At 46.4% G+C, this 12687-nt stretch overlaps 1 protein-coding gene across 4 annotated transcripts in view; it reads right to left on the bottom strand.

Moving 5' to 3' along the window:
• The window catches only part of ATOSB (atos homolog B), a 373752-nt gene that overhangs the window by 92767 nt on the left and 268298 nt on the right, over positions 1-12687 (bottom strand). For all 4 annotated transcript variants that reach the window (XM_086960246.1, XM_086960245.1, XM_086960248.1 and 1 more), the window contains 3 exons: positions 6742-8318; positions 3207-3265; positions 1896-1995 (listed from right to left, as the gene is read on the bottom strand). In XM_086960246.1, coding sequence (XP_086816372.1) covers positions 1896-1995; positions 3207-3265; positions 6742-8109 — 1527 coding nt within the window. In that variant the 5' untranslated portion in view covers positions 8110-8318. The remainder of the gene's footprint in view (positions 1-1895; positions 1996-3206; positions 3266-6741; positions 8319-12687) is intronic.

The following is a 12687-nucleotide window of genomic DNA, read 5'->3' as shown; positions in this document are numbered from 1 at the left end:
GCTAAATTGATATTGCAAAGATTTTCTTCGAGGATGACAATAGCTGGGTCAACTCATTATGGAAAGCTGCTAACTGGAGCTTTTATTTCTCCACAGCCGATACAAGTAGGATTTATTTCTGGTGGGATTTATTCCTTTGCAAGCACCGAAACCAGGAGCCCTTCCTTCACCAGGGACAATACCAGGAGCCTTTTGTTCTGGGAGCTCCAACGAGGGGCATTTCTTTCCGGGTAATCAGCACTGGCAGCACTTAATTCTCAGAGGTCGATACTGGGAGCTGGTACTGTCAGTTAACAACATCTACAATCATTCCATTCTGGGAGGTGGACACCAGGATGGAGCCATTCCATCCTGGGAGGTGGACACCAGGATGGAGCCATTCCATTCTGGGAGGTGGACACCAGGATGGAGCCATTCCATTCTGGGAGGTGGACAGCAGGATGGAGTCATTCCATCCTGGGAGGTGGACAGCAGGATGGAGTGGACACCAGGATGGAGCCATTCCATCCTGGGAGGTGGACACGAGGATGGAGCCATTCCATCCTGGGAGGTGGACACCAGGATGGAGCCATTCCATCCTGGGAGGTGGACACCAGGATGGAGCCATTCCATCCTGGGAGGTGGACACCAGGATGGACCATTCCATCCTGGGAGGTGGACACGAGGATGGAGCCATTCCATCCTGGGAGGTGGACACCAGGATGGAGTCATTCCATCCTGGGAGATGGACACCAGGATGGAGTCATTCCATTCTGGGAGGTGGACACCAGGATGGAGTCATTCCATTCTGGGAAGGTGGACACCAGGATGGAGTCATTCCTTTCTGGGAGGTGGACACCAGGATGGAGCCATTCCATTGTGGTAGTTGACACCAGGAGAGTTTTCTTTGTGACAGTCAATACCGAAGCATTTCTTTTGCAGAGCACAATGAAGAATGAAAAGCAATAGACCCCCTCACTTGATACACTAATAAGTCAATTAAAAACCTTAATAAATTATTAAGTTCAATACAGTAACAATCCATTCTTCGGAGTAGGGTGCACTTGAGGGGGTAGGAGCCGAGGGGAGTGGGGGGGTGGGGGGGGAGGGGTGTTGGGCGGTAGGTGTTGGGGAGGCATTCTCCAAGAGAGAGTGCTACCATGAGCAATTCATTCTCGGAGGCCAATACTCTGATCATTTCCTTCAGGAAACGGAGTATTAAGACCCCTCATGTACAACCAATTCATATAACAAAAATTAAACACCATGGAGAAGGAAAGGAAACTGTTACTTGCCCTGTATGCATCTGTTCATAGAGTCTCTTAGGTATAATGTCCTCAAGCATCACCATATTCTCCCATGCAGCCTCACATGCATCTGCTGCAGGTGTTTATTTAGATGCAATGATCACAAGCGGAGGTAATTTGGAAGAGCAAGTGTTGGTGAAGGCCAGCGCCCATCGCTCTCAGGAGTGGTGGAACACCACCGCCTAATGCAGGGCAGGCCCTTCGCAGACCTTGTTCCACAGATGACCAATACCACTGACACCTCTGAGGCTAGTGAGGGGGGGGTACATCTAAATGACAGGGCAATACTGGCGGTGGGAAGCCCTCAATGCCAGGGACGCCACATCGACTACCTCAAGTTCCCAGCCATACAGCCATACCCTCAAAGCCTTCTTCCCGGCTATTCAAGGCTAAGTAGTCCTCATTAAGGCAGACCAAAAGAGAAGTCACAGTGCATCCAGTGACTCAAAAGACTTCTTTGAAGAAAACACAACTTGCACACGTGCAAGTCTGACATTAGATGGCAGGAGTATGCTAAGCATGTGTATCCCAGCGGGAAACCATGTTCTGAGGTTTAATAAATTGGACGTACCAAAGGATGACAGTTTCAATCTTCTATTCTGACATTACCTCAAAGTTCCCGAGCAGAGACCGGCTGATGGAGGACGAAGTCCAGGACCCAGAGGGAGGTCTGCCAACAGTGCCTTTCCGAAGGCTGCGAAGATGTCTCCTATGAAAGAACATAAGTAAGAGAGGCATCTTTGTCCGCTCAATCTGTAATCATGATGTATACCACGCTCAGTCTGTACTACAAATACCCAAGTAGGTTTTATAGAAATCGTTGAACTACAAAGCAGCCTTTACATTGTAAGTTAAAGCAATTTAATCTAAAGAAATCCTTATATCCATGGTGCAATATTCTGATAAAATAGGAAATGCTTTGGTTTCCCACCCTTTGTCCATTTTCCATACTTCTACTGTTTTGGGGGAGTAAAAGCTGATAAAACTTTAAAAAGTTAACAGATATGACGTTTGGTAATAGTGCCTCAATCTAAAATGGAGGAATTCTATTACTTAAGACTGTAACCTACTTATTCATATGACTCAAGGACATAAACAATGTGATCGAGTTTAAGAACAGGACTATTCTAGGGATTTAAAAATGTAACCCGATTCAATCATACTTGACTGAGTACAAATATCATTGAATAAGTCATGTGGGGCTTAAGGACTTTAACGTGCGCTAAACTGGAAATCCTGTACCACTGAAAACCTGCAGTTGAGCTATGACTTGAAGGTCTTATTTGCTCATCGAATCGTGAAAAGGTATCTTGCAGGATAGTACAGACATGTAATAGTGTATGGTCAACATTATTGAATAATACAGTTCAAAATGTTCAAGTTTATGAACAAGTTTTCGCAATGGACTTTCTCTCCACATTTTTCCCTCTGCTCTTCACGTTTCTTCTGACCCCTTTTCCATATTTTTTTCTGATCATTTTAATAATCAAGTGATTTCTCCTTAGTTATAAAATGTTTGGCCGTTGTATTTATGACACGGGCAGTGTAATGGTGTACTTTCGAAAACACCCTATTTCTTGAACATTTGTTTATAAACTTTCCGCAATAAAAGTGAATTTAAGAAGACCAGAATTATTCAAGTGACAGCATTTCTTATATCCCATCTTCCAGCAAGAAATGTCAGCTTCACTGCTTAAGTGAGGCTTGGTCTATAAGAAATGGTAACAGTGTCAGTACTTAGTAACTTGTCGAAGCGCTGCAGCCAAGTCACAGTCCTATGCTAACCGTGCCACTTTTTAAGCCTCCTATGATATTGACAACAAACAGTACATGCTGATCTGTATTTGGAATGTTAGGCGCTACCCGTGGTGCCGCAGCCAAAGAAAGGAACATCTATATGAAGCGATGCAGGACACTTACGATTTAGAGCGAAGCCCACTCTTCAGCCGTCGGCTAACATTAGTGCAATCTGTGGAACTCTACCAGGAAAAAGAGAGACAGAGATGATTATGAGTCGACCTTCACCTACTTAAATCTGAAGTCTTTCTTGATTGAACCTAGGAGGAGGCGAGGTGATCTTTTGAAACAAAAGTCAGGTAGCCTACCATGATGTGGCCAAGACCTTGTCTTGCCATGACATTGTGCCTCTTGTGGGTATTTCCCCTCCAGTCCTTGCACCCAGTATAGTTATAAACCTAGCAAACCTACACTTCAACCAGACCCATATAGCCTAAACTTCCCACAAACCTTTGAAGCTATTCTGCAGATCCTATGGCATAGACATTCGTATGTGTACTGAACTGCAGTGGAATCATTTGCTATAAGACAGCCACTATGGAAAGCTGCACCTGCCCACTCTGTAAGGACAAGCTGAATGCAAGCAAATCAGAAAATATAACAGGTCAAGGAAGACACTCCCCTTCTCTTCCTAGTATAAACCCACAATCTCTACGGCTGTAATCTAAAAACTACGGGGCACGCCCTCCCATTAGTGGCTGAAAGGGGAGACTAGAGGGGGGCAAGAGCTCTGCTGGTTTTAGTTTGCGATTGGGAAGTTTTCCTGAGCACGTCAAAAGTGTATCTCAAAGCCAATGTCATGTTACCCAGATACTTGCCAAAACTTTCTTTTAAAAAGGGAAAACTATACACTGCAGTGGTCTAAGTGTTTAACAAGTAAAACAATAACGATAACTATACATTTTTCTAAAGCTTTCTTTACAATGCTCCCTTGCTGCCGCTTAACTCCCTTCAACCTCCAAACTCCATCACTTAAAATAGGTTTTCAATTTCATATACTGGTTTACTGTACGGAAAAGGAATATATAACCTAGTTTTGGGACCCCCACGCACGTTTTCACTTGAAATATTTGGGATGCTTGCAACATTTACACTGCACACATTTACTGTGATAATTTGATACTTGTTGCATGTATGTGTGCCAACACCAAGCAATGTTTTTGAACTTCCTCAAAATGTTTAACTTTTTACATAATAGTTGTGAGAAAATATGTAATTTTGAGATGCCATAGGCCAAATGTACGTAAGGAGGGCTTGGCATGAGAAACTTTGAGGACCTCTGTCCTACAGACATCTCGATCATAAGCTTTGCCTTCCCACTCACCACACTAAGGGCAACTCCTGCTCCATGCCTGTTATCTATTCTTGCCTGCAAAATGACCCAGAAGACACTTCATGCCTGCTGAATTTACAGAAGTTTAGGGATCAGCTTAGGTCAAACGTTCTCACAACTTACTAACAAGATCAGCTGCATGTCTACAACATCCATGTGCTCCAGATCACTCGTGCCAAACGGATAACACTTACGACTGCGCTTAGGTAACCAGCTTCAACAAGAGACGATGGGGGCTTTTATACTGGGCAGGCAGGGTCCCATGATGGCAAAACAGTGGTATCTGACCGGTCCGCAGGGGCAGCATTTCTAGCAGCTCCATCTCTGACCAGGTATCCGACTCCAAGAGATGTCAGTCCAGAGTGCGGTGGAAACTGGAGCAGAAGCGGCTTTCTGCTGACCCTCACATCCCACGGGAGCCATTGTGTCCTTCTAAAAGGAACAATGCAGCACTGCGATCATGGCAATGTTTCTAGAAACAATCATAATGACAGCAGAACGCCCTGACGCCCTCACACCACCCAACCCGCTCTGCTTTCCAGGCAGATGAACTGTGACAAGTGGATTTTTCTGGGAATGAATACAATGAGACCGGTCTATGAACGACAAGGTCCCCACAGGACCGGTGCTGATGGGGCATCGCAAACCCAAGGGACTCTCAGACTGCTGATGGGGGAACACAGCCATCCCAGTAAACTCAGAGGACTGGTACTGAGGCGATCCTGTCATTCACTGTGACCTCGGATGAATGGTTCGGAACTGGCCGGCATCAATAATAGCAGTGGCCTTGGAGAACTGGTGCTCATGGGATAAGCCATCCCAGAGGAATAGTGCTGAGGAAACATGGCCATCCCCAAAGACCTCGGATGACTGACTTATCCCGAGGGAGTACCACTGTTCCCAACGATCTTGGAGGACTGGTGCTGATGGGACAAATACATCACCTGGGACTCACAGGACTCTTTCTGAGTGGACACCGCTCCTACCATTGACCTTGGACGACTGGTGCTGATGGAACAGACACGTCACCAGTAACCTCACTGGACTGGTGATGATAGTGCAAGCAAAGTCCAGTGACTTCCAAGGACTGGTCCTGCAGGGACATGGCCATCCCCAACAAACCCTGGGTGGCAGGTGCCAAGGGTGATGAAGCAAGACTCCCCTAATGCCCTTGGAAGACTACTGCTGATGGGACTCAGATAATCCCTGTTATTTCCAAGGACTGGTGCCAACAGTATGCATGTTTTCACAGGACCTGGTTATTCGCAGTGACTTTGGTGAACTAGTGCAAACTGTGCACAGTAATATCCTGTAGCCCTTAAACAATTCTCCTAATGAGATATGGTTACCTCCAATGATGCCAAGGGCGATATTTCCTGGGGCAACAATATGCCTGGTTACTGTGGAACACGGATGCCTCTAAGGACCGTGCTGATGGGACATGCCTACTCTCAGTGACCAAAGTCTACTCTCACTGACCAATAGCTTGGTGCTAACAAGACGTAGCTATTTCAATGACCTGTGAATTTGGACCTTGTAGGAAAGATGCTGATGACACAGGGGTATCCTCACTGACTTTGGACAACTCATGCTGATGGGCTATGGCTACAGCAATGACCCCAGTGAACTAGTAATTTGGGCACACAGCTATTACAGTGATTAAGAGTGCGGTGCTAAAGGCACACCATCACACCCAATGACCTGAACGTCCCAATACAGGAATCCATGTTGCTGGTTTGTCGTTAGATCTTGTAGACACATACAACCCGCTCTTGGCTGCTTGGCATAGACAAATAGAAGCAGGAAGCTTGGTACATTAACTGGAGTCTATCTAGGCCTTGAAAGCGTTGAAAGTCTTACGTAAATAGAAAGCATGGGGGATATTAAATGACAGTTCAGGCAGGGAAGTGTGCACATTCATGGAATGTGGTGCATAAAAGCCAATGCACATCCAGAAGAGCGGAGGAATGGAAGGAATCAAGACTGGCACAAAGATGATTAAAAAGAGTTGCCCTGAGTGCTGGAGGGTAGGGTGGAACGTGTGACTCCCGGCGTGAGAGTGGAAGGACTAAAATGGTCAACATGACAAGGTGGAAAAAATAAAACTATGCAAGAGGAGAAACGATGGGTGGCAATATTTACCAGGAGTGGGTACAAGAAGTCACTCAAGGAAGTGGGAGAGGGTAGGGAGGGATGCAAGTAGTGGCCCATCACCAAACACATGTGTATGACATATTTCTTCAGGATGGGGGAAGGGAACAGATCTTATGAAAAGTCTTGAAGAGATGACTACTCAGTAACAAAAAGATATAAAAGGACACCCACCATGTAAGAGTCTCTTGTTGAAGGGAGAAGATGGTTCCAGAAGGGAGCAGCTTTGGCATCTGTGCTTCTACATGACGCTGGAAGAGGGTGAGACAACTGGACTCTTCTCCTCTTCACTGGCAACTGGCTTTCATCCTCCGAGCATGAATCTGCTGCCTCGCTAGATTGAAGGAGTTTCCTCTTCACTGTGCAGCCACCAAAACCACAGACTGATGGCTTGCTCATCACAGGGGTCTTCTCCAAAGACGTTAAGCCATTGCTTTCTGAAATCTGGACCTTAGAACCTTCTGACCTTGGAGTGGTTGGCTCTTTGATTCCATTGGGTGATACTAGACTATCCTCTCTAGGAAGGCTACCGTTCCTCAAACCTTGGCTATTAGAGGCACTGTGACCTACATGTGCAAGGGCTGAACTCCCAGATATTCCCGCAGTCACCTCATCGTGCCTTACACACGAACGCTTTGTGTAGTTTTGTGCAATATTGTGCAAATCAAGATCAAGTATATTTTGGCTACTAGCCCCATCATCTTTAACGTTGCAATCTCTCCATCTTGAATGTCCTTCACATGGCTGTCGTGTCTGGGGATGGCTTCCCAAAGGTTGTGACCTCTTCCCTGCTGGTTTTCGGCAGTCTCTTACGTTTTCGGCAAGGCATATTCCCACAGGAACCTTCCCCTGGGGAACACGTCGGCCAGATGAATCTCCCTGGTCAACAATGTGCAAAGTGCTGCAGGGTGTGCGCTGGTTGCTAGAGGATGGCTTGCCCAATGGGTCGCCTGCATGCTTGGTGAAGACCCGACCAACTGGATGCTTGAATCCCAAATCCTTGACATGGCTAGTGACCCCCTCACACTTGTGCTCAATCACTTGGAGGCCACTATGACAAAAATGTTGGGCTGAACCGCACATTGGCAGCTCCTCTGCGGGTAAACCATCTTCACAAGTATCAGAGTGATCTGATCCCCCAGGTGAGAAGTCTGACCAAGAATTCACCTTGTCCTGGTCATGTTTGGGTTGGTTTGGGACCCCGTCGTGTACAGAGCTGTCTGCACCTCCCCAGTGAGCCCTCTTTGGGTCTCGGCTGGCCTCTGGGGTCCGCTGGTCAGGGAAACCCCTCTTGATGGCTTGCTGGCCACTGATTCTGTGGTCTGCAGGATTTGAGGAGTTGGACAGGCTGGAATAGACAGACACTTGGTAGACCTTCTGGCGTTTGATCTCCTGCTCATTGTAACCCATCACAAACCTGCAGTCCTGGGTCTGCCCAGAGTCCAAGGTGTTGACGTCACCTGCAGACGAGGTGCTGCTATCTGCAGAGGAAGACTCTGTGCCCTGGTCCCTGCAGGATGTCTCCAACTGGATGTGCCTCATTGCTCCTCCTGCCAGCGTTCACTTTCAGGGCCAAAATAAAACAATATTTATGAAGAAGATGCTGAGGTCAGGGCAGAGAATGAAAAGTGCTCTCAACGAACGGAGGGAGCGGCCAAGATGAGATTATGGTGGCAGCAGAGACAGGAGCTGGCTTTTCTTTAGGAAGCTCCACAAGGCCCTTTGAGGCCGCGTCCCCAGCAGAGCTGCATCTGTAGAAAGAAAGAAAAGACAGTGTGTTAAACCTCTTAGTGTTTTTCAAAGGCAGCCATAGCACATGACCACTTTCATCCTACACCCTGACCAATCCTCAAAAGTGGAGTAGGGGCTGGAAATACCACTGCCTTTAAGATGAGCAATCAACAGTGCAAAAGGAGAGAGAAATCTGTTATGGAGCGGTAACTCAGAGGACAGGAGACAAGCAGCCATAAGAGGCGACCACAGACAGCGAGACCTTCAGCAACCTCCCAGGTAGGAAACCATTTCTAATTCTTCATTGTTTCACGGCTCATTAGGATTGTTTTTTTTAAATATTGACAGCAAGCAAATCATTAAAAGAGAAATTATACATATATAAGACAACAATCAGAGAAGAAATATATTTTGAAAAATGTAAACTCAGTAAAAAGAACTATTAGCCCATCACAGCAGAGACGACTATGCTGGTATTTGAGGTGCCTCATAAAGGAGGGCAGGACGTTCTCACCAGTCGCCTTCCCAGCTGTAAATTCGTGGATAGCTTTCAAAACATCCGCAGTCAACATTGGGGCACTAAATACAGCACAGTAGACCTTCCTGTGAATACAACCCCAAGTAATACCGCTCAATGCCCCGAGCACTTCCACTGACAGCAGGACAAGCCTTTTTGCTAATCCTTAGTGACAGAAATCCATAAACACTAGGAATCTCTGGGGCACCTTCTATCATCTTATGGGTTCCATTAAGTGATGCTTCTGGTATAAGAAGCCCCCCGAATGAGCATAGTCTGCATGAAGGAAAGCCACATGTTCGGCAGGAATCCCTTTGTACTCCTTAACATTTGGATTATAAAGATTTAGATAAACCAAGTGAAACGTACTTCAATAACCAAATCAATGTGCATTGAACCAAAGGAAAGACAGTGAAATGTCCCTCAGTATAGAAAGTGGAGGACCGGACTCTTCCTTGACAGCAGGGCTGCCCCAGCGGTAGCAGTGGTCACTCGCTTTACAGCACCGACCTTCCCCGGACAACAACAGCAGCACCCGTGCCTTGACTGCAGCTGCAGGAATCCTGGACCCGACTGTATTTGACACATCCCTTCGTTCAGGGTTAGACCGAGGGAGCCTGAGCCCATTTGTTACAGTGTCGGCTAGTGGTGGGCATCCTTCTTTGTATATGTAAGGTATCTCGAACTCTTCATTATCTGCACACTCTGTACACGACCCTGGTGTCTATTGTGTGTGCTGCATGAGATTGTGGCACAGCTGCCCTACTGTGCCCACATATTTGTGCAAAGAGGGGACTGACCTTTCCCTCAAGTTCTGTCCCTTTAGTACCTCCCTTTCTCAACTATGATGGATAGAGCTGTGGCAGCGTGATTGTAACAAGGACCCTCCAGCTACTTTGTGTATGTTTGGACAAGCTGGGGGGCTTGTCGCGCACATCTCACCAGCTAGTTTGTCTATGTGGTAGAGCAATCCCTGTTGGTATTGGACAACATCACCTCTCATTGACTAAAGACAAGTCTGGCTCCGTTTCAAGGCTCCTAGCAAGTGTAATAGTCTGTGCTTTGCAAGGAACAAAAACTGGGTGACCTCTACATAGCTACTGAAACACAATCTTGGATCGCGGACATACTCTAGATAAGAGGAAGGCAGCAAATTCCCACCCGTACCAGGGCTGAAAGCAGCTAGAGCGGCCTCAACTTCAAACCTAGAGATTTGGGGCCAGATGCACAATGCTTTTTTTTTTAGGTCGCAAACGAGCCAATTTGCAGAATTGGGCCATATGTGACTGGAAAAAAAGCCTTTTTCTATGTGCAAATCCCTAATGTGCGATTCGGTAACCTATTACCAGGGCGACTGGAATTATGCGATTGTGTGGTCGCTGCAATTTTTGCCTAATTAGAGATTTGCTGCATTTGCCATATAAGCCACCATCATCTTTCGCATGAGGTGCAGATTTCACCAAAATAAAAAATTTGTTTCTAACTCAAATGGTTCAAAAGTTACTAAAAATACAGCAACACATGTTGCCGCACAGTGGAAGGGCTTTTGCACAGCTGGACTGGTTACCTTTCTGTTGCTTATTTCATTTTGAAACACATCCTGTTTTACTGTTACCCGTTAAGTGCTGCCGTCGGCCTTTGAACGTTTGGAGCACTATCTGGCTGGTGCTGCGCACATTCAACGGCCGACGCAGCCCCGATCGTTCTTTAAAACGGCCGCAATGCAGCGAAAAAAACGGGCGCGGTTAATGGGTTAAGGAAAACTGACTGCATAAAAAAAAAACATTAGTCAATTTAAAAGCCATCAAAGACATAGGGGTCTGCTGACCCCAGCAGAACCACAATCACTGTGATTTTTAGATCTCGCCTAGGCAGCGCTTGCGCGGACTCTTCAAAACATCATGTTTTCAGCATATGGCATTAAGCTCCGCCCATCTTTCTAATTAACTCCCTTGAATGTCCTTTGTAAATTTGTGCTTTTCATTGGTTAATAAGTTCAATAGTCTCTCCTTTTCTACGTTTGTAACCTCCCATGAGGACTGCCCCTATTACATGTGCTGTTACTCGTTATGTTATTTATTAGTTATGGGGCACTCTTTTTCTCTGTGCTACTATAAGCTCAGCGTCGCCCATGCTTGTCCCCTCTCCCCACCTACAGATGACGACTCCTCCCCCTGCGGCCCCTCTCTTCAGATGCAGTTGCCTCCTCTTCCCTCCGACTTTTTAAGCTCATGACCTGGCGTTCCGGTCCCAGTCTTCCTATAGCTGTTGCTGCTTGGTTCTGAAGATTCCAGCCTTCCTGCATGGGCGCTTCGAGCCAGAGCCAAACCTTGGCTCGACTCTCACTGTAAAATTGTTGACTCGCCAAACTTTAGATACCAATGCCATATGCTAACCATCCGTGTAATATTGGCCAGTTGCCTACGCAAAAACAGAACATACCATCGAGAGAGGTAGGGCTGCTATAAATACACTACAACCTCTGTCACTGCATGCGGCTTGACCCCAGCCAAAATTGGTGAGTATGTGGCACAGACATTTATTTAACCCCTTCAGTGCTGATGACAAAGCCAGCTCGTCATGGGCGTTACCTGCGCGCATGACGAGTTGGCTTTGTCACGTAACGCGCGATTTTCGAATCTTCAGCGCGCAGCGGGAAAACCCGCTAGCGCGCATGCGGTTAAAACAGTCCTTACAGGGCTTAAAACCGATCATTTTGGAAGTTGACATGTCCCCTGCATATTGTCAAACTATTTTTGTTCAAGTTAAGTGCCTCAAAGAGATTAATATTTCACACGCCTACAAATCCGCAAATAGGCTGCGGTAATTCAGAACTTGAATGTGACTTCATTTCTGGATATGGGTTAGTTCTATTTGGTTTTATAATCCAAAGGAAAGCACAACCACATCCAAGCTGGCACCACGTTCAGTCAGACAATTATACCTGTCCTTTCTCTTTTTCCCATTTATGCTCCTCTCTATATAACTAGTTTTTATACGTTGCTGGTTTCCTAGCAACTACTGCTGGCTTCGAGTCAACTCCGAGTGCAAGAGAGACTGGTCTGAGCACTGGTCACCCGGAATAGGGATCTATGCAGACCATCCGTGACCCCCCTCCCCATATACCCCAAGTAGGAGAATGATGCCACTTACTTAGGCCCAGTAGATCAGGTATTGTGCATTAAAAGCCACCTAGGCGCTGCATTTACAGGGGCTAATGCTGTTCTTAATAAGCGCTGCAGTTCAGCCGCCTAGGTCGTTCCTGGGCTAAGTCTCTGGCGCCACCACGCTCTACCGCCTAGCGTACATAAAAATCCATCTTCCCTCAAGTCCCCCACTGTACCAGGACACAACCATATGCGGTCAGTGTGCTTTTCAATATTAAAGGACTGCTTCATCGTACCATCTGCCTGCAACGTAATGATCAGGGGTTGTGCAGCACCCATGCTTTTAAAAAAAAAAAAAAAACGCTGTAGCATACTTCACTTTATCATGCCTCTACAGTTTTTAGCACTCTTAGTTATCTCACTTTTCCATCTATCTGCCCCTTCACTATCTCCCCACCTGCCCCTTCACTCTTCCTCTCTTTCTTTTCCACCCTCTCCTCCCCTTTTCCTCTTAAGAACCCATACAATGCTGCAGTTTACTTTGTCTGGCATGTATTTGCTTTGGTTTTTTTTCCCTTGTAATCCCCGCCACTGGTTAATTGTGAACTCATGCATAAAGAAACATTGCTATTTGCAACTCCAATATGTCAAAATGTTACTATTGTGAGATCTTTTGCCTTGCAAATGCTTGTTGCGACTCCCAATGGGTCGCAAACTGAGACCTACCTCATGAATATTAATGAGGTATGTCTATTTGCGACCTGC

The sequence above is a fragment of the Lissotriton vulgaris genome, chromosome 3_1 (genome assembly GCF_964263255.1).
Source record: "Lissotriton vulgaris chromosome 3_1, aLisVul1.2, whole genome shotgun sequence".
NCBI lineage: Eukaryota > Metazoa > Chordata > Amphibia > Caudata > Salamandridae > Lissotriton > Lissotriton vulgaris.
The sequence above is the reverse complement of the archived record's forward strand: the minus strand, read 5'-3'. Positions and strand labels throughout refer to the sequence as shown.